The sequence below is a fragment of the Trichoderma reesei genome, assembly GCF_000167675.1.
Source record: "Trichoderma reesei QM6a unplaced genomic scaffold TRIREscaffold_26, whole genome shotgun sequence".
NCBI lineage: Eukaryota > Fungi > Ascomycota > Sordariomycetes > Hypocreales > Hypocreaceae > Trichoderma > Trichoderma reesei.
In genome coordinates, this window is record NW_006711173.1 from 145,651 (window position 1) to 170,736 (window position 25,086).

At 53.5% G+C, this 25,086-nt stretch overlaps 9 protein-coding genes across 9 annotated transcripts; 7 read left to right on the forward strand and 2 right to left on the reverse strand.

Annotated features, from left to right (window-relative positions):
* Positions 1-1,423: 1,423 nt before the first annotated feature.
* On the forward strand, positions 1,424-3,242 carry TRIREDRAFT_68831 (amino acid transporter; the record flags this gene model as incomplete). The annotated part of the gene is made up of 3 exons (XM_006968783.1): positions 1,424-2,551; positions 2,640-3,037; positions 3,107-3,242. The coding sequence occupies 3 exons, from the start codon at positions 1,424-1,426 to the stop codon at positions 3,240-3,242; spliced, it is 1,662 nt and encodes a 553-aa protein (XP_006968845.1).
* An 857-nt stretch (positions 3,243-4,099) lies between these two features.
* Positions 4,100-5,089, forward strand: TRIREDRAFT_23240 (uncharacterized protein; the record flags this gene model as incomplete). The annotated part of the gene is made up of 3 exons (XM_006968759.1): positions 4,100-4,114; positions 4,202-4,488; positions 4,561-5,089. 3 exons carry the CDS (start codon positions 4,100-4,102, stop codon positions 5,087-5,089), a joined length of 831 nt encoding a protein of 276 aa, XP_006968821.1.
* A 2,270-nt stretch (positions 5,090-7,359) lies between these two features.
* TRIREDRAFT_111361 (uncharacterized protein) lies at positions 7,360-8,006 on the forward strand (the record flags this gene model as incomplete). Its single annotated transcript, XM_006968784.1, has 2 exons — positions 7,360-7,544; positions 7,634-8,006. The coding sequence occupies 2 exons, from the start codon at positions 7,360-7,362 to the stop codon at positions 8,004-8,006; spliced, it is 558 nt and encodes a 185-aa protein (XP_006968846.1).
* A 1,284-nt stretch (positions 8,007-9,290) lies between these two features.
* Positions 9,291-9,724, forward strand: TRIREDRAFT_111362 (uncharacterized protein; the record flags this gene model as incomplete). The annotated part of the gene is made up of 3 exons (XM_006968785.1): positions 9,291-9,426; positions 9,523-9,622; positions 9,694-9,724. 3 exons carry the CDS (start codon positions 9,291-9,293, stop codon positions 9,722-9,724), a joined length of 267 nt encoding a protein of 88 aa, XP_006968847.1.
* Positions 9,725-9,911: 187 nt separating this feature from the next.
* TRIREDRAFT_81630 (uncharacterized protein) lies at positions 9,912-11,841 on the reverse strand (the record flags this gene model as incomplete). Its single annotated transcript, XM_006968830.1, has 2 exons — positions 9,912-11,492; positions 11,595-11,841. 2 exons carry the CDS (start codon positions 11,839-11,841, stop codon positions 9,937-9,939), a joined length of 1,803 nt encoding a protein of 600 aa, XP_006968892.1. The 3' UTR covers positions 9,912-9,936.
* Positions 11,842-12,395: 554 nt separating this feature from the next.
* On the reverse strand, positions 12,396-14,124 carry TRIREDRAFT_123767 (vacuolar sorting protein; the record flags this gene model as incomplete). Its single annotated transcript, XM_006968831.1, has 3 exons — positions 13,210-14,124; positions 12,689-13,139; positions 12,396-12,617 (listed from the first exon to the last, which is right to left on the reverse strand). Exons 1-3 carry the CDS (start codon positions 13,830-13,832, stop codon positions 12,396-12,398), a joined length of 1,296 nt encoding a protein of 431 aa, XP_006968893.1. The 5' UTR covers positions 13,833-14,124.
* Positions 14,125-14,533: 409 nt separating this feature from the next.
* Positions 14,534-14,923, forward strand: TRIREDRAFT_33960 (uncharacterized protein; the record flags this gene model as incomplete). The annotated part of the gene is made up of 3 exons (XM_006968760.1): positions 14,534-14,608; positions 14,678-14,802; positions 14,860-14,923. Coding segments are annotated over 3 exons (264 nt in total), but the record flags the coding sequence as incomplete, so codon positions are not given.
* Positions 14,924-15,505: 582 nt separating this feature from the next.
* TRIREDRAFT_5598 (uncharacterized protein) lies at positions 15,506-17,018 on the forward strand (the record flags this gene model as incomplete). The annotated part of the gene is made up of 2 exons (XM_006968751.1): positions 15,506-15,643; positions 15,702-17,018. The coding sequence occupies 2 exons, from the start codon at positions 15,506-15,508 to the stop codon at positions 17,016-17,018; spliced, it is 1,455 nt and encodes a 484-aa protein (XP_006968813.1).
* Positions 17,019-20,767: 3,749 nt separating this feature from the next.
* Positions 20,768-24,353, forward strand: TRIREDRAFT_51893 (uncharacterized protein; the record flags this gene model as incomplete). The annotated part of the gene is made up of 5 exons (XM_006968786.1): positions 20,768-20,888; positions 20,950-21,188; positions 21,259-21,451; positions 21,512-23,550; positions 23,630-24,353. 5 exons carry the CDS (start codon positions 20,771-20,773, stop codon positions 24,179-24,181), a joined length of 3,141 nt encoding a protein of 1,046 aa, XP_006968848.1. The 3' UTR covers positions 24,182-24,353.
* Positions 24,354-25,086: the final 733 nt, after the last annotated feature.

Sequence of the window (25,086 nt, forward strand, 5' to 3'; positions counted from 1 at the left end):
CAGAACTCCCCTTCTCGCTACGTTTTCAGCTATAAGCTCTGGATAGCAGAGATATTGCGCTCCCACCGCCCACTCAGATCAACAAGGAGGTGGGAGCTTTGCACCGGCTGTGAAGAAGCACTCTTCTTTATCTAGGGTAGGAATTCCTTGTCAGAAAACAGTGAAAGGCTAGATGATACATGCTGAGAAAGCTATTATACATGTGTCATGGACTTCGGCCGTCTACAATTCTATGATAGACATTATAGAGAGCTTCTATTCGAGTCTAGGGTGGGTTGGCTTCAGCAGATGTCACCAAGACCGAAGTGACCGTCATTGCCGATCAAAGATCATATCAAACGACTCAGGTTGAGCTTGAGGCAATCGCATCGATCGCCTGAGCATACGGATTCTGCTGTAGGCATACTGTTATTCCTTTGCTTCGATTATATCAACATGTCGAGTTCTGGCATGAGACATGTCGTGTTGCATGAGTATGAGGAATACATTGTTAAAATGTTTAGCCTAATAAACGCATACACGGCAGGTCACCTGCGACTTGATGGTTGAATAGATATTTCTCAGATATATTGCAATTACATATTGAAGTCGTGGATGGCGCAAGATGTGTGTTCAAGCAACATGTAGTGCAACCAGGCTTTGTCTTATAAGCCCCATTGTTATTTGATGTCGCACATATAGTGACCGGGTGGCTCATTCATACCCAATATATAAGACAGTTTCTCATCCAGTAATCATAAACTTTTCATGGATCTAGCAACTCCTAGCCTACGCCCACATGCCCAATATGCCTTTGTCCATACGCCATTGTTGGCAGAATGATAAGCACTGCCTATGACATGCCGGCCTTCGTTATCATCGGCAATGCGGGCGATGGCGTGCGAGCCGGTTATGCTCGCGCCATGGAATCCCGACCGCCTCAGCAGCTTTATTAATCGCAGCGGATCGCGCAATCCACGATTTCGCTGACGAGGGCGCGTCTTGTGTGCGTGTCATGCTGCCGTTGACGGGCATGGGATCTCCGGAAATGACCCTGGCGAGGCACTCAAGACGGTTTTGACAGTGCGTCTAAGTGCCTGGTGTGCCCGTGTGTCATATGCAGGCCGTTGATGTTATTGTCTGATGCTACTTTGCTTGCGTCTGTCTCGCCTGAACCCTCTCCCCCTCCTGTTGATAACTGCTGCTATCTAGGTTGTGATGTGATACGGCTCTCTGGGTAGCAATGCCGTGTTGATGACCCGAACAGGCCGTTGGGTAGTGGCAAGCCTCGGTCTTTGTGCCCGATTTGAAGCTTATGAGAGGAGAGAGTTTGTTTACTCTTTTGTTTTCGTGATATATACCCCAGCTCCATTTACTGAACATATTCGAGATTCACTATCTCGACCTCTTTCCCTGAAAGATACAACATTAACAGGCGTCCATCATGGCTGGCCATGGTGTTGGTGCCGACGATGGAGAGCAGCAGCCGCTGCTACGAGACTCTTCAGGGCCTTTGCTTGTAGGGCCTGACGACAACAAATACGACACGATAGCGACGCTGAGCGAGACCGAAAACGCCGCGGGCCAAGTTCACCCATCCCGGGCCGTCGAGGACGATGTACTGCCAGAGACGTCCACCTTAGGCCGGACACTCAGCTGGCAGAGCGCATACATCCTCGTCATATCTCGAGTCATCGGCAGCGGCATCTTCGCGACGCCGGGAGCCATCCTTCAGTCTGTGGGCAGTCCAGGTCTGGCCCTGCTGTTATGGATTGTCGGCACACTTGTTGCTGCCGCTGGACTGGCCGTGTCTCTCGAGTACGGCTGCATGCTGCCGCGGTCCGGAGGCGTCAAGGTCTATCTCGAGTTCACATATCGATATCCACGACTCTTTGCGACGACGCAGGTTGCCATCAACGCCGTGTTTCTCGGCTTCACGGCCAGCAACTGCGTCATCTTCAGCCGTTATGTGCTCTTTGCATATGGCATGGAAGACGCGAGCGCCTTCGCAGCGAAAGGACTGGCGGTGGCTCTCCTGGTCGGTGTGACAGCTATCCATGCAGTGACTCCCAAAGCAGGCGTCAAGATACAGGACTTCCTTGGCTGGATCAAGGTTGGCATCGTCGTCTTCATGATCTTTGCCGGTCTCTACGTTGTAGTCTTTCAACCAGCGCTGGATACCTCTGTGCAACAAAAGAACCCGCTGTCCTGGGATCATCTATGGGACGATAGTGTGTGGAACTGGGGCGTCATATCGACGTCTCTGTTCAAGGTCTTTTACGCATATGCAGGGCTGGACAACGTGAGCAATGTGCTCAACGAGGTCAAGGATCCCGTGCGGACTCTGCGGTCTGTGACGCTAACTGCCCTGATTACTTCGTGCGCCATGTACACGCTCATTAACGTGGCCTACTTTATTGTCGTCCCTATTGACGAGATCAAGGGGAGCGGCGAGCTCATTGCGGCATTGTTCTTCCAGCGCGTGTTTGGCGAGCAGGTGGGCAGAAGGATCTTGCCGCTGGCCGTGGCTCTTTCAGCAGTGGGCAACGTTTTCGTCGTTGCATTTGCAATGGTGAGATGACCATCTGGACTTTCCATAGAGACCAAGGGAGAGAGATGCATCCCCAGTCGATGTGAAGACTAACAAATTGTTCTGATAGGCACGACTGAAGCAGGAGATTGCCAGACAAGGCTTTCTGCCGTTTTCCGATATCCTCGCTTCGACGAAGCCCTTCAACTCGCCGTTTGGAGGCCTCATCGTCAACTTCATACCTTCGTTTCTCGTCATTGTGTTGCCGCCCACGACAGAGTCTTACTCCTTCATTCTCGAGGTAGAGGGATATCCCGGCCAAGTCTTTACGTTGGCCATGGGCGTCGGCCTTGTGTGGCTACGGTTCAAGCGGCCAGACATCCGAAGACCTTATAAAGCCTGGCTGCCCGCTGTCATACTCAGAATTCTGCTCAGTATCGCATTGCTTGCCGCCCCTTTCTTCCCACCGAAAGAGAAGCCTTCCGGAGGGCTATGGTACGCCACGTACGCGGTGGTGGGCATGGGAACGTACGTTATTTCTCTCCATCAAGTGACCATTTGCATGCAGTATTGGCTAACTTTGTGTGCTATCTTTAGGATTGTGGCTGGCGTACTATATTGGTACGTCTGGACTGTTGTGCTGCCAAAATGGGGAGGTTACACATTGGAAGAGAAGACGGAAGTGCTTGACGACGGGACGTCTATTACGAGGGTCGTCCATACTTATGACTGAGTCAGGCTTGAGCGTATCTTCATACGATAGGGCTTCTGTATTCTCTTCTCATCTCCAGCTATAGAGGACGATTGGTTCCATATTTCTGAGTTTTACCTGATAAGCAGAGCTCTTTTGGCTCTGAAAGCTGTCTCCTCATCTTGACGAGAGCTGTTTGTTATTGCAGCATAGCGTTGAATGTTACAAACGACTACCTTATATTTCCGCATCTATACATATAATCTCTACCACAAGTTACCAAGGCTTCGTTTCAGTCTTTGGGCAGCCGCACTCAATGGCGCATGTCAGTTGTCCTGATGAACTCGTCTGGTCTATGATAAAGCGAGTTGATTGTGGCTTACAAGCTGTCAGCTCGCAATATCCGAGCCGTGTAATTTCCAGACCGTCCATCTGTCACTCCGCAAACTCTAACTGAGCTGTCACATAAGAATTCATTTTCATAATGTCGGATGCCATACTCCGCTCCGCATCGATCCTTCGAGCAGCAGCAAACGCGGAATCTCAAAGAGACGGATTTCAAATCATCCGAGTTACTCGGGAATAGCAAGCTGAGGGGAAGGGGCGTGGCAACTCCTGATAATGACGTTGCGCTTCTATTGGATTGGAGGTGTAAGTGGTAGCGGTGCGGTGGATTAGCAATCGCTCCTGGTGAATGGTGGTCGGCAAATGGCGTGCTCGCGGGGAATCTCTTGCAAAGGCAAAAGACGAACAACACACACACATATATATAGTGACGGGAGACTGCCTGGTGCCATACTGACCCATGCATGATACACATATACCCTTCTTTTCAAGATCGTGAACCAAAGACAATACTAGATATCAACCGTTACTTATAAACTTCACAGAGTGACACAATGGCAGCCGCAGCAGTTCAGAGTGCCATCCCCAGCTCTGACTTCAGCTCCATCCAAGGCGTCCAGTTCCAGCCGCAGCTTGGCCAACAAACCGGCTACAAGAGCGTTCCCAAGCACGACGTAGAGACTGTTCTCAATTACTTCAAGGACAACGAAGATGGCTCTCCTCCAGAGCCTTCATACGTGGGAAGGCCCGAGACCTTCCTGCAGCGGCCGGTAGATGCGCAGCAGGTGACCATCAAGGACGTTGCGGGAGAAGAGAGCAAGTACACGCTCGACAAGAACGGCTTCCAGATTCATCGCCATACTTCGGTCGAGAAGGACTTTTTGGACGATGAACATATCAAGGCGGTGTATTACCCGGAAACGGAGCAGCTCCTCAAGGACGTGTAAGTGGCTCTCGATACTCCCACTCGCCCTGCCTTCTTCTTTGACAACTTATACTGACAATCCGTGTCTAGGACCGGAGCATCCAAGATCTTCATCTTCGACCACACTATCCGGCGTACAAACGCCAACGACAACACCGGCCGCGGCCCAGTCCAGCGCGTGCACATCGACCAGTCCTACTCCGCGGCCCTCTCCCGCGTGCCATACCATCTCCCCGAGCAAGCTGACGAACTTCTCAAGGGCCGCGTCGAGATCATCAACGTCTGGCGTCCCATCAAGCAGATCCTGCGGGATCCCCTCGCCATTGCCGAGGCAGACTCAGTTGCCGAGGAAGACCTCGTGCCCGTGGGCTTGATCTACCCTACGCGCAATGGAGAGACGCTCAGCGTGAGGTACAACAAGAACCACAGGTGGTTCTACAAGTCTGGCTTGACGCCGGAGGAGGTGATTTTGATCAAGTGCTTCGATAGCAAGACGGATGGGAGAGCAAGGAGGGTGCCGCATACTGCGTTTTCGGACGCGAGTTCGCCTGCGGATGCGCCGACGAGGGAGAGCATTGAGGTTCGAGCGTTGGTGTTTCACGAGGATGACAGGGAGTAGGATGGTGGCGGAGAAGATGCCCTAGGGAGGAGATGATGAGCTGGTGAGCTGTTGGATATGCATGGAACAAGACTGGAAGCTTAGATGATGTATGCAACTGTATGAATGAGTCCGAGGCACGGCCCGAGATCACAAGATGCAGTACGTGCTCCTACCTGAGTAGCTATAGCTGTCATATACATATATGGCCTGATCATGTATCATCAAGTATGTATGCATCCTGCACGACGAGCAACTCTATCCGCAAAGGTCCGTTTCACGTAATACAGTGAGAACATCGCCAATGGCCACTCACCGGCACTGAGAGGCGGTGGAGGCCCCGGAGGCGGGAATCGAAAGCCCCCGGAAGGTCTGCATATGGCTCCGACGGTCCCGCTTCTCCGCTACAGATATGGGGCAGGTTGAAGCAGCAGCAGAAGACGTGGAAGTGAGAGTACGAGTAATACATTGACAGCGAAAAGAGTGGATGGATGGGGTGATAAGGGCGGTGATGCTACATAAGATAGGTACATTCTGTATGGTCAAGGCGGTAAAGACGATGAGAGATGAAAAGGGTGAGTGACGGGATTATGCGGCTCAACGAGGGGGTTGCTTATGTATATTTGGATGGTGGCGGTTATTACTTGGACATGTCAAGGTGGTGATGCTCGAGTCAACCTCACGTCTCTGCGGAGTACACACCTAGGTAGTAGGTGGCTTCATCGTAGGCAAGACAGCATCGAAATGGCAATTGAGCCAAAAGAATCACACAGAAAAGCAAGAGAAGATGCTCCTTATTCAACTAAGCCGGACAGAAACCAATGGCATCTGTAACGATTGTTTTGTGTGACGGATAGGTAGTAATAGGCTGTCAACTGTCACATCCCCAGCCATCCTATTTTTCAAACTGCTAAAGAAAAAAAAAAAAGAGGAACACGAACCACAGCAGCAAGATGCCAGCCACCTCGAAAAAGCGCAGCTATACCGCCTTCTATCGGCAGTCTCCAACAATGGCCCCTCTTCTTCATCTGCGTCTGTTTCCTCCAAGCGATCAACTGCTCCAGTTTAGAGCGACGCGCGCACTTTGAAGCTACATGAGCTTGTCGCGTCAGTTGCATATGTATTGAGCCGTTTCTCGCTGGAAATACAAGCAGCAGGCGGTTACCGGTACTGTGCAGGTAGCCTTATACCAACCTTAGAATTCACAAGCACCCATTCCTACCTACTTGTACGTACAAAGAAAACACACGAAAGAGAGAGAGAGAGAGGGAGAGAAAAGAGGAAATACCATCGCCCCTCCTCCTCGTCCTCCTCGTCCTCCTCCTCAACAACCCCCCCCCCCCCCTGGTTCGCGCCTCCAGACAGCTGACGCACATGCAAGGGGAGGGCCCTGAAAGGCCTTGCTTCGCACCGACTTTCCTCGACCCAGGCTCATCAATCAGTGCTCGACACGCTTCTCCCACCAGTGGGGGCTTGGGCTCATGCACCGCAGCTGGTTGGGCGCTTTCCAGTGATACGCTGCAGCAGAAGAAGGCCAAGGGCTTCTAGACCTGCGGCCTGGGGGGGTACTCCAGCACCGACGAGCCCGGCATTTGACAGGGCGGCGGGTAGGGCTTGTGATCGCCTCGATTCTGCCTTGTTCCGGCGCTGCTTTGCTGCCTCTCTTGTACCGGTACGAGCACGGGCACGAGAAACGACTACGGAGAGGAGAGGGCAAGACGAACATCAGACGACCGGTGAACGGGACAGTCGACCAGACCGCGGGTGGTCTGCTGGAATCATCCAAACGACAGGCAGTGCGGCGAGGAGGAGAAAGCGGTAGCTCCGCCGCCGTGCATCGTCACCTATCGGAATCGACGAGGCGACAGATCCAGTCAGCTGCGTGACCCCTGGAAGCCCGTCTTTGTCGCTCTCGAGCTGGCCGTTATATACCGACACTTTATCCAGCATCGAATCGATATACCGTACATCATCCATACAGGCAATAGCCACTGACCATTCGAATCGCATTCCGAGACAAATTCGGTGGCCACCACGCCCTTACCTTACAAGCCTCGCAGACCACCGACAGACCGACCGATATATATATATATATATATATATACAAACATTACTACATATTCCGATTGGATATACCGGGAACTTGCGTAGACAGCGTCTGGGGAGCGTCAGCTTCCGAGTGGCCCACGAATAGCAAAGCAGGAGGCGAAGGGGGAGAACGAAGGAGAGGGAGAAAGAGTCAGAAGAGCATCAGCATCCAACATTCAATCATGATGGCGGGCCCACGCTCCATGCTGAGCGGCACCTCGGTCGTCTACGAGCGAAAGGTCGTGGCGACGCACATCCGCACCTACAACTGGCCGCCTCTGCAGCTCAACTTCTGGATCTTTGTCATGCTGCTGTGCGCCTGCACCATCATTGGTGTTTTTGGAAGCTTTATCCAGATCCAGAACCAGCTCGAGCTGCCCATTCCCTGGTAAGCAATTGAGCCCTTGTGATGTTGTAACCAATCTCTAGCCGCTCTGAAACATGAACTGACAGCTTTTGCCTCCCCCCCTTTTGCAGGTATTTCCCATACTACATCACCGTCGGCGCCATCGCGATCCTCTTCATATTCGGCATCTTCTGGCTCATCGCCCGCCGCCGCCTGCTGCCGGCCATTGTCATGATCGGTGCCTTCATGCTCTTCGTCATGTGGCTCGTGGGCCTCGTCGTCGTCTCGCTCGAGCTCTGGGGGCCCAACGGCTCGATCCAGGACACCTGCGACCGCAACATCTTCAACCAGAACCCCAGGGGCCGCAACCAGGAGACGCTGGCGTGGCTGCAGCAGAAGATGATCTGCCAGTGCTGGGACCTGGTCTTTGCCATGGCCCTGACGGGCGCCATCTTTTTGTTCTGGGTCATGATTATGGCGTACCAGGTTTTTGCCAGGTCATGACAATCAATGCCCATTGAGCAAAGGGACGATGAACAAAGGCGACGAAGAGAGGGTTATGATGTGATGTCCCCATTCCTTTCTGCGAATCACATGAATGCCGAGTGATGCAAGCTTTGGGCTGCTGGAGCAACGTGGTTGCCCATACTGAAGCCAAGCTGTCTATGCTTCAACCTCCATGGCAGGACGATCATTTGGTGTTGACGAGAGGAAACGAAGGCAATGCATAGCGCTTGTCTTCATGCTGACGCCATGTTGCAACGCTGTCCTAGGGTTTTGCAGGCAACTGGATGATATTGTAACGTTTTACATGCATTATGAGCGGGGCGTTGGTTTCTGTTTTGCTTGGCTGGAGGATTTGGTCTGTGTTTGGGCAACATGATATTGGCGGTAGAACTATTGCAATGGACGGGAGGGAGGCAATGTGTCTTTTCTATAGGTCTAATCTGGGTCGATATTAGAGTAATAGGTAATGTGCCGCCCACAGTGTGGTCTACGAATGCAACGAGCTTCACAAAGTGGCCAACCTACGATATAGCATCGTATGTCTGTCTACATATCTATAAGGTAGGTAAGATCATCATCTTTTCATGTCAATTAATGTCTGTTTTCCTTTCATCCATCATTACATCAGCTTCATTATGCCTCTCGGGGATACGCACAAGCCCAACAACTGTCGAAACTTGGCCAGGAGAGCCATTATCGAGATCGAAGCCAAGGCTATGATGCAAGATCGGCATCACAACCGCAAACCACCAACGGCAACGATCTCCCTTCTATTTCCCGGAGCCCCGATTTTCCCAATAAGCTTCCGTTCTAGTCGAACAAAACTGTGTGCTTTCCAAGATATTTTTGGAATTGTGTCTTTGACGTACTCGTATCACAGGCTGGGTCAAACATGGGGTAAACTTGTTCGAGCATTAACTATGACGTACGGGAAGGCAGCGCCGTCCCTTCTGATTTGATGCCGCTTTTGCATGGAATGAGGCACAAGAGATGGAGCTGCTAGCTTTTCCATTGTTATCAATGCCTTTCGTCAGCTAGGTATGAGCTCAAGTCCAGCTTGCAGGCTTGCAAGCCTTTGGCGGCAGCCAACGACGTCAATTGAATCCCGCATGAAGCTATCTGGTTAACGCCACCGATGATGGAGGGGAAATAAGGGATATATAAGGGAACCTCGAGATCCTTCCTCTTCATCTAGCTCCTCAATTTCAGATTAGACAAACAATCGACGCCAATATCTCGATTCTCACACAGCATCTTTTGAAAAAATAAAAATCAACCACAATGGATTTCGTCAAAAAGGCCATGGGCAAGTCCGGCGAGAACCAGGAGGCGGGCATCCAGGGCAACCAGAGCACCCACGGAACTGCCCCTGCCGCTCCCCAGCAAGGCGGCCAGAAGGACGACTATGTCGACAAGGGTAAGCAATTCGACCTTCTTCTTGTGCTCTTACTATGAGCTCCCCTCGTACCAGTCGCGTGAGCATAAAAGCTAACATCTTCTTTTCCTGTTGCAGCCTTTTCTATGGGCGCCAAGCAGGGCGGCTTCAACATCGATCGCAATACCCAGGAGAAGATTACGGATACCGGCCGTGGCATGTACGAATCGGCGACGGGGTGAGCAGACACGAGTTCCCAGCCTTGAGAAGAACCTCGCAGAGATATACTAACCTAGCATCGGAATCTAGGAGCAAGGTCGACCCCAAGTACTCCAACTAATGGAACGATACCATGATTTCACGAAATAATATTGTACAATAGCAATAATGACAAATTGAATAATTCTTTGGAAGGTTGCCCGTGGCTTGCGATGTTCATGCTATTCCTTTGATCCAACTATGAGTAGTCTTGTCATATATCCGTATAATCCTTCCATCTATTCCAGTCATTCCTTATCGTACAACAAAACGTTATGCCTTCTAACAGCTCCTTCAAGGCGCCATTGCAATCGCATTGGGTCTCGTATCATCCTCCTCCCCATCAGTATCCTCCTCGGACATCCTCCCCAGCATCTGCCCATACGTGGGCTTAAACGGCCACCGCATCCACGCCTCCAGCATCTCAATCCACTGCCCCTCGTTGATGCTCCTCGCGCTCAGCGACCCATGCCCCGTCAACGGCGTCCCTCCCCGCTGGCTGTCTCGCAGACTCGGCACCTCTGAGACCAAATCACCAAACCCGGGCCACAGGCTATCCATCGCCTTGTGCGCCGGCAGAATCGTCTGGTTCCACCAGGACCGCAGCATGACGTCCGATATGTCGCCTGCGTGGTTGGTGTTGGGGCCAATCTGCCGCAGAAGGTGGTGCATCGCCTTGGGCTGGAGGTCGAGGAGGGCCGTCGGCGCGTTGGGGAAGAATTCTTCCGGCATGGCCGTCAGCGGCTCGTACTCTCGTCGGTCCCAGAGCAGTGCTGGGGGCATTTGGCGGAACAGATGGTAGCTGTCTCTCAGGACGTTGAACTCCATTCGCTGGTTCTTCTTCATGTTGTCGATTCGCTCGTTCCAGGCCTCGTTAGCCTCTTGGAATGCGACTGGGTCTGTTGTCGCCAGGGCAGATATCCTCTCGTGTTCTTGCAGCATCTCTAGGAACACGTTATAGTGGTTGGCCTCGTATCTTACCCTGCTTCGAAGTGCTTTTAGTCGTTCGGGTAACAGCCCTTCATGATCCTCCTCATCAAGCTCGTTCTCCAGGTCTTCCAGCTCCTTCTTGAAAGGCCGTGCGACCACTGGCACGTGAACGCCGGCCAGCTTCTGGCCCATGAGGTGCTTTGATTGTAGCGAGTCCTTGTACGTTTTGGACTCTCGTCCTTTGGGGACCTCGAGACCCTTTGCCTGCATCCTAGCTAGGACATTGAGGCCGGATTCCTTGTTGATCCATTCATCGCGCAGCGTGTGTCGATTCTCGGCTTCCAGCTCGTGTCCCGCGACTTCGTGAACCCATTCGCACGCCAGTTCGGCTTCGAACGAGCCTCGCTTGCGACGATTAATCGACTTGGGAATGAGACGGCGCTTCTCATCGTCATTGACCCACAAGAGCATGCGCACCAGGCCATATTTCTGGAATAACGAAGAAGACTTGATGCTGGACATGAACTGGTAGATGACCATGGTGCTGATGCTGTCGAACCCGAGAAAGGCCTTCTTCGGGAACGTGGACAGATTGGCCGTGACCAGCAGCGTGTCGTTGCGTCTAGGCTCTTTTTCTTTGTCGGCGAGCACTTCTTGGTGAGAAAGCTTCGTCTGGATCATCTCAACCAGGTCCTTCCATATGATACCCGACTTGGGTATCAGCTGAACATTCTTCTTGGAGGTGAGGTCCTTGAGAAACGGGCTGTATAGCTGGGCGTCAAGGTCCATCATGATGTGGTTCCGCGGCTCTAGAAAGTCGTGCAGTTTACGACTCCATAGGCCTACGCCGGGATTCAGATCTACCAGATCGCATCCTCGATGACGCTCTAATGAAGCGCCCATGTATTTAATGATATCATCTAGGTGAGGCTCAGGGCGTCAGTCGTACGATCCACACATATATGCTCAACATGAAGATCCTTTCAATCTGTAGCTGAAGCGAGAAACAACAAGATGCATACCGCAAAGCCCTTCGCTCACAATATTCACCCTGTGAGGCTCCACAGCCTTGAGGGCTTTACTCGCTCTCTTGCCGCCTCTGCGATTCCAGATGCCCGTCTGGAGAAGCTGCTCGGCGACGGGACTCGTCGCTTTCAGCATCTCAACCGTCTTTGCTGTGGTTGCCACCGATCGAGCACATGTTGGTGCCGAGGGCCGGCGGAACAGCCTCGCCACAGTTGTGCGTCCATGTAAATAGCAAGACGACATGTGGGAGAAGAGCATCAGAATAACGCTGATAAAAAAGAAGATGTTGTGCTGAAGATGAGAAGGGTTTTGGATGTAGCTGGGAAAAGATTGAAACCATAGAGAATTCCAGGTGAGGCTCGGTGTGGCGGGGACTCTCACCGAATTTTTCCACACTCGCCGCTGATGGTCCGCAATTTCCGCTGGCTCAGCATCTCTCTCAGCCTTGCACACCCTGGGCAGTTCTTGACATCACCACACGGCCGATACTTTGCTATCTTCTGCATAAGGTCATGTGCCTTGCTTGTGCTATTTTATCGACTATCGACGAAATCATTCTCGGCTCAAATCAACCGCATGTAAAGCCGTGCTTTCACTATGTATCAGCCGTAAGACAGAAACGACAAGAGTGTGTGAATCGAATATAAACAGCTTCGTTTTTTTCCGATTCTAGCAAGACAGACGCATGACGTTTCCCAAACCAACATTTATGTGCAAAGAGTGCCTAGATGCCCCTCTAACTCCTCAAAGCGCCGCTGTGCCATATACTCCCTCTCCGACCAAGACACGCCCGTTGCCTAAGCCCCTTCGCTTCCAAACTCGTTTGTCCACTCGACCTGCTTCGCAATGTCGTCCTTTGACACTGTTGGATGTGAGTCGGCCAGAGCTATCTCAAAGTCTTGGAGGGTCACGTCTGGAGCCAGCAGTTCGTCTGGCTTGACATCGTCGTACGTCATCTCAATCTTTTCCGGGTCTCCAGGGGAGCAGGGCGTCAACATTCTCTTGCCATTTTTCATCACCTAGGTAGATACCATTAGCATCAGCGAGCTCACCAGAGTGGGTATATCATCAGTAGGGTTTGGAAACGTACTGGCTTGAAATGAGTCGCTTGGAGAATTTTCCGAACAGGCCGCATCAGAGCGCTCTGAACAACGTTGCTGATATCACTGCCTGAGAAACCATCTGACAGTGCTGCCAGAGTGTTGTAGTCACTCGGTTTCAGAGCAGTGTCCGTGTCTCCAATGGCCAGCTTGAACATGCGCGCTCGCCCGTTGGCGTCAGGCAGGCCGATGTGAACACGTCTCTGGAAACGACGGCGAATAGCCGCATCTAGCTGCCAGGGAATGTTGGTGGCCCCTAGTACGAGGATGCCTTTGCTGTCGTTGCCAACGCCATCCATCTGCACTAGGATTTCTGTCTTGATGCGTCGAGAAGCTTCAGATTCACCCTCGCCTCGGGGGCCGCAAAGAGCATCGATCTCGTCAATGAAGATGACAGACGGCTTGTTCTCTCTGGCCATGGAGAACAGGAGCTTGACGAGCCTGATGGCAGTTAGCACCAGCACAGACGCATGTGACCGCGATATGTGGTCTTTATGCAGAGAACACTCACCGTTCACTCTCACCCATCCATTTGCTCACCAGATCCGAACTGCTAATACTGAAAAACGTGCTGTTTGCTTCCGTAGCCACGGCCTTGGCCAAGTAACTCTTTCCGGTTCCCGGGGGGCCGTACAGCAGGATGCCCTTCCACGCCTGTCGCTTGCCTTGGAACAGGTTCGGGAACTTGATGGGCAGCACGACGGCCTCCTTCAGCGTCTCCTTGGCGCCCTCCAAGCCAGCAATGTCCTCCCACCGCACGTTTGGCCGCTCCTGCAGGATGGCTCCCGACAGCGCGTTACGGAGCTTCTTGTTGTCCTCGTCCTCTGCCGCCGGCTTCGCCTTGCCGCCCGCGCTGGACCCATTGGCTCCCATGGGCGTCTTGCCGCCGGTGGCGTTGCCGTCGCTCTCGGCCTGCAGGAACTGCTTCAGCTTCTCGGCTCGGTCGAGGTACGTGGCCATCTTCTCCTGCATGGTGGCCTTGATGGCCTTGTTCTTCTCCCACTTGAGGGCCTTGACCCACAGCTCCATCGATGACATGTACAGATCAAAGGCCTTTTGGTATTCCTTGTCGTTGTCCGCGGCAATGGCCTTTTGGACCTCGGCGATGGCCCGATCTCGGAAGTTGACGGACATGACGGCTGTTTCTGTCTCGTAGTCTCGTCTGTTGTTGTCTTGGTATGGTATGCGTCTGATGATGCGACAGAGACGACGAGAAGACAAGGCCCAAGGCACCACCAGCTTTGGTCTCGGGGTAACTCAAGCGCCGAAGAGACGACAGAGGCCGTCTGTCCCTTGTAGGTCGTCCGCGTGAAATCGATCGAGCCGTCGGTCGAGCTGAGCTGGTCACCTAGAGATCGAGGGCGGAATAGCAGCTGGGCGAGATGATGCCATAAACAGGAACTCGATACCTATCAACGGATCACACAGGCAGAACCAAAACATGGACTCGTACCTGCGCTACTGACCGCTGGCGGGGTAACATTTTTATCTCTGTAACGGGGCTGCAGTTTGCTGAGACTTTAGGTAGCGGGGCGTCACCGGTTGAGTTCCAGTTGACTCTAGCACTGCCCTGGCTCAGTCAAGCAAGATTAGGCTGATATTGTCGTTGGACCAAGCAGGCAGCTCATAAGAGAATTCAAGAAGCAGAAGAGAAAAACCTTGAATATTAAGAATGGCCGAGGTCCAGGCCAAGCTGCAATCTCTTTCCGAGGAGTTTCAAAAACTTCAGCAGGGTGAGTACATGTAACTTGAGATGAAGTCGCTCTTGCTGCGGCCAATTTTACCCCCCCTTCTCCGCCATCTCATGATGAGATAGATACTGATTCTCACTGCTACCAGATCTCCAAAACACAGTGGCTTCCCGCCAAAAGCTGGAGGGCCAGCGACAGGAGAATCTGGGAGTGCAAAAGGTCGGCATTGCGTCCCAGCCCCTATTTACAGACTGGCCCAGGGCACATGAGAGCTGACACTTCTCAAAGGAATTTGAAAACATTGGCGAGGATGAGACGATCTACAAGCTGGTAGGACCTGTCCTGCTGAAGCAGGAAAAGTTTGAGGCGGAGAGCACCGTCAAGGGCCGACTGGACTTTATTGGAAGCGAAATGTCAGTGATCAAACCACTTGCCTCCCGTCTTCATAGCTAACAGGTCTCATATCTTAGCACACGACTGGAGGGACAGATCAAGGAGACTCAGGCCAACATTGAGAAGAAGAAGACGGAGATTATCCAGATCCAAGCGGGAGCGCAGGCGGCTGTTGGCGGACAATAGACAAGCGAATGTCCTTGTAGATCAATCACAAAGCTACCTGAGCATTACGCCCAATCCATTCATCACCCAAATCTCGAGCTCGCCAGAGAGCTCAATGATAAGTACCTTACTGTCCGCAGAGGTGAGGTACCTTATCTGCAGTGGAAATCACTTGCTTGTAATCGCCCCCCTTTTGGCATTCGCTCGGAACATACGTGTACCTGTTATATCTCCCTAGCCCGGACATGCAACTAAACCTTGTTGTCATTCCCCCAGCTCGCTAGCGGTTCTGCCCCGCCATATTGATTGTTCTTGGAGGGGCCTGACATGACCAGGCAATCTTGCTTAGTTCATATTCCATCCAAGCTTACCTACCAGCAACTTCCATACGAGTACAAGCAGCAACCAGCATTATCCTTCTGCCTGCTAGGCAGCTCTTTTCCTCCCCGGTTCTGCATCGATGCTCACGATCATGAACAGTCGGTGCCTCTAGAAAGCCCAGGATTTGCAGAGAAGACGCCTCTGGTATCTATCTCGAGGACCATCTTCGTCGCAACCATGGAGGCTCGTCCAAGTATGACGCCGAGCCGGCCGCAGAGCATTAAGGAGCTCGTGGCTCAGGCCGAGAACTTTGTGTTCAACGTCAACATTGCCATGAAGCACTGGATACGCACCGCGGATACGCTCTATCAGGAGGTATGGCCACATTCCTTGCTCCTTACTGTATCGACTCACGCGCTGACGCGATGCAAAGGCATCCTTTGCTCTATCAGATGGCGACTATGGGCGAGCCTACAAGATGCTCTATCGACACTCCGTCCTGGTCCTCAAATACCTGCCGACCCATCCCCAGTTCAAAGATCCTGAGAACAAGAGGGCATACAAGCTGTTGTCGAAGCGCATCGATCGCGTCATCGAAAGCCTCGAGCAGCTGAAACCCGAAATCGAGAATGCATACAGGGAATGGGAACGCACAGCGCCGTCTGCCGCCGAGCGCTACAAGAAGCAGGCATCCTCGAGCTATGCTAGCTTTGCAGCTCAGGATCCCAGCCTCAGTGGAAGGGCGAGAATCCTGGACGCGGCAGAGCACCAGGATCTCGCAGTAGACCTAGCACAGAAAGAGTTGAGCCGGCGAGAGCGAGATAGGCGCACGAGCAAGCACGGCAGTGCCTTGGAAACGCGGATATCAAAACATCATGGCAACGAAGAGAGGCGATACACAGACAATAGAGCAGCACAGTTCGACGATGGCGATCTGCGGAGGCAAATGGAGGCAACACGCCGGACCCTCGACATGGCGCAGGAGCGCAGGGAAATCGACGCAGCACTCTCTGGTTACGATGAGACGCCGCCCGTGACCACGACTAACTACCACTACCCTTCCCTCTCTAAACCGAGGCCCATCGAATACGAACAGAGCCACTACTCGTCACCGAGAGAGGCCCAACCTGCTAGACCACCCAAGGAGCGTTTTGACCTCCCTCCCTCGCTGAAAGAGGATAGATACGATATCCCAAAGGCGATTCTGCCGCCCCAAGTGCCTCGCAAGACTCAGCTCGACGGCTATCAACAGGCAGATGCTGCTCCAAAGCCGATAGGTGATATCGCTCAGCCTCCTTTGCCGCCTAAATACTCCGTGGAAACGCCTCAGCCCAAGAAGGAGCGTCTCGCCTTCAAGCCTGGAGGCTACCTTGAGAATGGCGACCCAATCCGGTCGATATTCGTTCCCAGCAGTCTACGCGCAAGATTCCTCGAGATTGCTGCAAAGAACACGGCGGCTGGGTTAGAGACGTGTGGTGTTCTTTGCGGCACGCCCATTAACAACGCCCTCTTTGTTCGCTGTCTCCTCATCCCAGATCAGAAATCTACTCCCGACACGTGCGAAACGGAGAACGAGAGCGCCCTGTTTGATTACTGTATGAGTGAAGATCTGTTGATGCTGGGCTGGATCCACACGCACCCGACGCAGACGTGCTTTATGAGTTCTCGCGATCTCCACACGCATGCGGGATACCAAGTCATGATGCCTGAAAGTATTGCCATTGTCTGTGCGCCGAGATACAACGAGTAAGTGGAGAGAACCACCCGGCCTGACACTATCCATCCTGACTGGTTGACTGACTGATTCTGGTCCAGGCACGGCATCTTTCGACTCACCCATCCTCCAGGGTTGGACCACATCCTCAACTGTAGTCGCACAGAGACTTTCCATCAGCATTCCATCGACAACCTCTATCGAGAGGCATACCATCCGGACGGGCACGTGTACGAGAGCGATAAGATGCCTCTGCAGGTTGTTGACCTACGGATGAGATGACACATCTCTTGACCCCTCTGATCTAGGACGCCAATACCTCGCAACCGCAGCTCTTGACCAAGAGCACAATCCGCCTGTTATCAGATATTGATGACATCTGCGGAAATCCCAGCATCGAACTACACTTACTAGTGTTTTGAAAGACTGATACTACGACATCTACAACACGCGGGAGCACATGCAGGACGTAGGCCAAGGGTCAAGCTGAGCAACCCTCGGCCGATGATGCTCATGCAGCGCGTCAGGCGACGCATTTTTTCATGCAAAGACGCGTCAGAAGCCTTTGAGCTATGCGATCGTAGTCATTCCAGGCGGCTTTTTACTTCATTCAGCGCTCACTATTCGAACTTTGATGCGAACATGGACAGAGACACCGGGATCTCACCGAGATTTATTGAGAAACGTATGTATGACTGATGACGCTGGTTTCTGGCTTGCCAAGATATGTGGGCTGCAAATTAATTACAATTCGACTGAACTTGAGGTTGGTCTTGCGAACAGAATCGCAAGTCCTGGGAGTGTCGATGAGGCTATGGCAGAAACACACTCCTCCGTACTATGAATAGGCTCAAAGTAGCATCATAGTAGCTCAAGTACCTACCTACGAATTTGAATGAGAGAATAGTCAAGTTCTGAAAGTATTGCTCGTGACGAGAGCAGACCAAATTCGATGCAGCCAGTCGCGAACACAAGGTAAGAGGCGGAGGCTGCATGTCAACACACTTACGATGACTCGCACCCTAAGGTTGTCCAACAAAACATGGTATGACGATGTTCGTTGTGGACGGTGAGCTGTTATCCCGACTCGACATTACAATGATGACTTGCGTGCGGCATTGACTCCTCTGTGAATGTACGGGTAATGGCATTCGCCCCCGATCATCTCACGATCCTTTTAGCTTCCGCCTCTGGGATTTCCGATGGTCGATTTGGCCCCCCTAGCCTTCTCTCCCGAATTTCCTATTGCAAATACTCCATGACGAGGGATGTATTACTACTCTGGTTAGATGGTCTCAGTTGTGATGGCCTGTCTGTGCATCCAACAAGCTGGCTCATGCAGGGTAAGGGTCTGGTTGCATGGCTCCGCGTCTTGTCCAATCCTACCACTACCTGCTACCTTGTGTATTACACTTACGTCCAAGACTACAAGCACATTGTACAACGTTGTGAAGATACGAATATATACTTGAAAGCACTGTTCCTTCCAAGTACTGCCAAAACATTAGCATCAACATACGAGTAGTGTAGCATCGCATTTTCGTGCAGTGCATACGAGGGTCCCTCCTCAGCAGCAGCAAGGGCAAAGCATCTCGACCGTATTAGGCGTAGCATCACCAGTTTTCAGCTGGCATCGAGCAACGCCTCTCAAATGATACTATGCCCAATCCTCCTTTCTCCAAGCCAAGTCCTGGCATCACAGTGGGGATCCGGTTAATAAAAAGAAAGAAAGAAAAAGAGAGGGACGGGAACCAATCCTGACCGACGGACGGCAACTTTCCTGCTGTGTCTGTCATTTAGAGTAGTAAGTGATCTGCTGGCAAAGCGAGTCTGGCGCCTATTTCATATATGCATGTCTTAGACAGTCATGTTAGCCAAAGCGCAGACCGGGGGGTTTACTACTGTACCATACGCAAGACGGACGGCAGACTCGACTCGTCCGCCCGCTTATCTCCATGGGCCGCAGGCTTAGGATTGGCCGATTTGCGCTTGAAGCCATCTGCATGCTTTCGTTACAGCGCATGAAGCAGCTTGCGGTGGTTTGTTAGCGTGCGAGCAGCTCTCGACCCTGAGCAGGGCCAGACAAGGGGGGGCAGCAGCAGCAGGTCGAAGGAGAGGCGTTTGGCTTTCTGTGTGCCGTGGAGAGACAAAGGGCCAATCATGGGAAGCCCTTGTCGCGATTTCGTTGCAAACAACTGCGCGCGTCTTGACCAGCTTTTCTCGTCTCACAGCTTTCAATCTTGGGCGGCTATCACGATGGTCTCTCCAGCCACCTGGTTCTGCGGAGGTTGGTTAATGTTACTGACCTGAGGCGTTCTGACGTCGGCTCAGTATACATACCCCAAGGATCATGAAAGCTGCTCCAGACGAAGCAAACAAGATCCCCTCCCCCAAGAGTATCTACTATGTATCGTATCCGCAGCCACCAGCCTAGCGGAATCGGCATTCTCAGGTGGACGGCCGACCTCATCCTTGTCCATGATGCCGAGCTGACCCTTGCCGGACGAGCTTGACGGCGCCAATCTTGAGATGGAGGTGGGCCGAAGGATTGACTGCATCGACAAACCACCGATTCATAGGATATGACGACTCGCTCATCGATTCGACTACGAGTGGTTGAAGCAACAAGTACGTGTCAGGCATTGCCAGCTGAGGAGCGTGCGGAGTAGCCCACTTGATGGATGGTGTATTATTCGAGTAGCAAGCAAGATGAGGAAGAGGACCCTGTCGGATGGATACTCGTAATACAGAGTGCTCCATTTGCGTTGCGGGATGGCTCGAGACTCGACTGCTGCTTCGCCAAGGGCACCGTCAACTTCCCTATCGGTGAGTGTAACCCGACGACACACAAAGGAGGACAGAGGACAATGCTCTTTTTTTCTCCCCGAGAGTCCCTCTTCCTCTGCATGACACCTACAGCCCGAGCAAAGTCGATTCGGTCATGATCCCCGGTCCTCTCCTCATGTATGTCTTACAATGACATACAAGCCCTCTCCACTGAACACGGCTGAGAGGTGAGGGGGGGGAGCCTTTGGGAGAGTGGCTCCCATACACGAAGTGGCATCAATCAGCCTCTCCTGTGCCCCTTGTACGCCGTATGGAGCCAGACACATCGCAGCTTTTCACGGCTTCTGCAGAGGCGTTGGTGCCACACTGTGCGTCGGCTTGACAAGCTGCCGCTGTCCCTCGCTATTCGTCTATCTCGCGTCTCCAGCGTTATGGTGCCGCCTTGATACAGCTTTCCAAGGGTCGATCCCAGAGCGCCGTGGCTAAGATTTGGCCTGCTCCAGCCCCAGCTCGCGGCCCGAGCCCTCACGCGTCCGAAGGCCTCTCACTGGCTCAATGGGCCTGGATATTACTCTGTCTACCCCATAAGGTCCAATTCGTCCATCAGGCGGGCTGATGCTGCTCATCTTATGTATGTGTGACCTTGTCATAACTGGGAAGGGGGAAGAAGTACACGGCATTAGTCGTGTTTCTGAGATGGATGATAGATAAAAGACGGGTGATACGCCCCCGGTTGCATCAGCTCCTCTCTCGTCTTTCTTCTTCTTCTTTTTCTTCCTCTTCTTCTTCCAACTGCACATTTCCCCTGCTGCTCTCTGGCTCCCTCTTTTCCCCCTTCCCTCCTCGATACCCGGCCGGTGGTCCACCTACATACACTGCCGTCCACCATGAGCTTCAACAAGAGCACCAGCACGTCGAATGGCAACCATGCCGCCGTCGAGTATCCTCACGGGCCTGTCGCGAAGCTCAAGAAGCCCAAGCCGGCCAAGCATGGCGGCCTGATGCAGTTGTACCGCGCCTCTTGCCGGCCTCTTCCCCATCAGACGGGCAACGGGACCTATCCGGCGGTTAAGACCAGGCCGACTCTGATGCAGGACTTGAGTGCAATCACCTTATCAGGTAAGTTGTTCACGCCGCTACCATGGGACTGACAACAGGCAAATGCTCACATGTGCTATAGACCTCAAAACGCTCAAGGCAATCATCATCTCGAAGCTCAAGGGCGAGATGCAAGCCGATGACAAGACAATGATTATGGAAAAGACGATCCAGCTCGTTGCCAGGCTGCCCGGGAGCTCCAAGAGGCAGGAGAAGCTCACCAACATGTTCATTGACGAGCTGTGGTACTCGCTGGATCACCCTCCGCTGCTGTACATGGGAGACCAGTTCCGCTTCCGCCAGCCTGATGGATCCAACAACGTAAGTTAACTCTTGTTCTTGATGGAATCGAACCTATATCCCATGAAGAGGAGCTTACACAAGTTGCCAGAACCCGCTTATGCCTAAGCTCGGTGCAGGTGGTACCCCCTATTCTCGTTCATGCCGGCCAGGAGTCATGCCGCTGGGGGCTATGCCGGACCCAGAAGCCATCTTCGAAGGCATCATGGCCCGTGATAAGTTCATCAAGAATCCCAACAACGTGTCGAGCATCTTGTGGTACTGGGCAACCATTATCATCCACGGTAAGACCACAGGCAATCTACTCGCATCATCTCTTCCAGAAGCTGATATTGTGGACGCAGATTTGTTCTGGACCAACGAAAAGGACTCCAACATCAACGACTCGTCTTCGTATCTCGACCTCTCGCCTCTGTACGGCCACAGCCAAGAGTCTCAAAACACAGTCCGCACATTCAAGGACGGCATGCTCAAGCCCGACACCTTTGCCGACAAGCGCCTCCTAGGCATGCCCCCCGGCGTCTGCACCCTCCTCGTCATGTTCAACCGCGTCCACAACCACGTCGCGGCCAACCTGGCCGCCATCAACGAAGCCAACAGGTTCACCAAGCCGGCCCCGTCCCTCCAGGGAGACGCCGCGGCCGCGGCCTGGAAGAAGTACGACGAGGAGCTCTTCCAGACGGCGCGGCTGGTGACGTCGGGCCTGTACATCAACATCACGCTGGTCGACTACGTGCGCAACATCATCAACCTCAACCGGGTCGACACGGAGTGGACGCTGGACCCGCGGCAGGAGGCGGGCGTCGACGTGGGCACGGCCAAGGGCTCCGAGCGAGGCGTGGGCAACTGCGTGTCGGCCGAGTTCAACCTGTGCTACCGCTGGCACTCGTGCATCTCCGAGATGGACGAGGCCTGGATCCACGCCTTCTACGACGACCTGCTGGGCGACAACTACGGCACCATGGACCTGCGCACGCTCATGATCGCCGTCCACAAGTTCGCAAAGGGCCTGCCCAGGGACCCGGCCGACTGCGTCTTTGGCGGCTTCGCGCGCGGGCCCGACGGGCGCTTCGACGACGACGACCTCGTCAACTGCATCGCCACGGCCATTGAGCAGCCCGGCGGCTCGTTTGGCGCGCGCAACGTCCCGCGCATCATGAAGCCCGTCGAGATGCTCGGCATCATCCGCGGCCGCAAGTGGCACCTCGCCGGCCTCAACGAGTTCCGCAAGCACTTTGGCCTCAGGGGCTACGAGACCTTTGAGGACATCAACTCGGACCCCCAGGTCGCCGACGCCCTGCGCAACCTGTACCAGCACCCGGACCACGTCGAGCTGTACCCGGGCATCGTCGCCGAGGAGGCCAAGACGCCCATGGTCCCCGGCGTCGGCATCACCCCGACCTACACCATCTCCCGCGTCATCCTGTCCGACGCCGTGTCCCTCGTCCGCGGCGACAGGCACTACACCACCGACTACAACCCCATCTACCTCACCAACTGGGGCTACAAGGAGGTCGAGTACGACCTCAAGGTCAACCACGGCTGCGTCTTCTACAAGCTCTTCATCCGCGCGTTCCCCAACCACTTCAAGCACGACTCCGTCTACGCCCACTACCCCATGGTCATCCCCCAGGAGAACCGCAAGATCCTCTCCAGCCTGCACCGCGTCCACCGCTTCAGCTTCGAGCGACCTCGCGCAGCTGCGCCCCGCGTCGACGTCACCACCTTTGGCGGCTTCAAGCAGGTCCTCGCCAGCCAGGACAAGTACCGCGTCCAGTGGCAGGAAGGCCTCGAGATGCTCTCGGGACGCCCAGGCCGCTACATGCAAGCCAGCGACCGCAAGACGCTCGAGTCGCTGCTATACAAGGACGACTGGCGCAACGCCGTCAGGGGCTTCTACGCAAAGACGGCCGAGACGCTGCTGGCGGAGAAGTCGTACACCATCATGGGCAGGAAGCACGTTGACGTCGTCCGCGACTTTGGCAATGCAGCTCACACGCGATACGCCGCTCACGTCTTCAACATCCCGCTCAAGACGCGCGAGAATCCCAAGGGCGTCTTCTCCGAGCATGAGCTGTACACTTCTCTAGCAGCCGTCTTCGCCACCATCTTCCTCGATATTGACCCCGTCGAGTCTTTCCCGCTGCGGCAGAAGACCAAGGAGACTGCCGCCGTTCTGGGCGCGTCCATCAAGACGACCGTCAAGTACACAAAGTCGTTTGGCCTCCGCCTCTTCACCGGCAACACCAACAGCCACGCCCTCTCGACCGCGGGCGTCAACGCCGTCAAGGCATTGGCCAAGTCCGGTTTGAGCCCCCATGATATCGCCTGGGGCTTGATCCTGCCCATCGCCGCAGCCACTGTCCCCTCCGAAGGCCGCCTGGTACGTACACCTCCTTTCCCATGATAACCCCCCTTTTCTATTTACCAAAGATGAGAAAGCTAACCCAGTCATGATACAGTTCGCGCAAGCCCTCGACTGGTATCTCTCCCCCGAAGGCGCCCCCTACACCGACGACCTTCACATCCTCGCCGCCCAAGAGCCCAGCCCGGAAACCGACGCCCTCCTTCTCGGCTTCGCCATGGAAGGCATCCGCATGGCCGGCGCCTTTGGCCTGCACACCGTCTCCACCGACACCGACACCATCGTCGAGGATGACGGCCGCCGCCTCAACGTCAGCCAGGGCGACAGGGTCTTTGCCTCGTTTGCCTCGGCCGCCCGCGATCCCGCTCAGTTCCCGAACCCGGAGACCGTCGACCCCCGGCGCCCGCTCGACTCGTACATCCAGTTCGGCGCCGGCACGCACAGCAACCTCGGCAGGGAAGTCAGCCAGATTGCGCTCACGGAGCTCTTCCGCGCCGTGTTCCGGAAGCAGGGGCTCAGGAGGGCGGCTGGGCCGCAGGGCGAGCTGAGAAAGGTCCCGAGACAAGGAGGCCATTGCGAGTATTTGACTGAGAACTGGGGGAAGCTTACGCCGTTTCCCATGTCGATGAAGGTTACTTGGGATGATTAAGGTAGCAGAAAACGAGGGTTGAGGGTGCGTAATGGCTTTAAAAGAGGGCTGCAGTTTCCGTTCAATGAGGCTTCTTAATCAAAGGGTTGAGGAAGATTGTCGTTAGGATTCATTTGTGGATTATTAGGATACCGTCGTTGAGTTTATAAATCTTCTAATGCATATCGCTTTTGCGTCCTTCTAAAGAAGCCAACAGTCTCGTGTTAAGGACACCGGTTGTCCACCAATTAGTTTCACAATTCCATACTCAACCAAGCCGTTTGGCCCGCCATGACATTTGCAACAATTCAGCTCACCTCCATTTTTGTATATCTATATCGTCGACTTAGATGCTCACATTTTATTCAACAGTCTAGCAAACCCACCATCCATCCATCCTTCCATCCGATATCTACAAGTTCGCCATACAAACAAACAGCCGCCCGCATGAACAAAAAAAAAAGAGTCACAGAAGAAGCCATCGAAAAGGAGTGTGTAATGTAATGTATATAGAACAAAAAAGACAAAAAGAAACGCTGGACGAACGGGGAATCGAACCCCGGACCTTTCCCATGCGGTCTGTGAGAACCAGGAGGCTCCACGATGCTAAGGGAAAATTATACCACTAAACCATCCGCCCATGCTATGCGATGGCTGAATCGGTCAAAAACGTCCCTATGAGCCGTCAGCAAAAGACAAGTTGCTCCCAACCTCGACCACATCACAACCCAGAGATATACATACAAAGCACATCACCAGCAACAGACGAAGCAGATGATTCTCGACAGCATGGAAGATGCAGGTAAATAAGGACAACCGAATCTACTTTAAAGAAAAAGAAAATAACTGTCTGTATGTATGTCGAATGCGGGTCAATGGTATCATCCACGTCTTGTAATAAAAGCCAATATTAGCACACTTTTGCT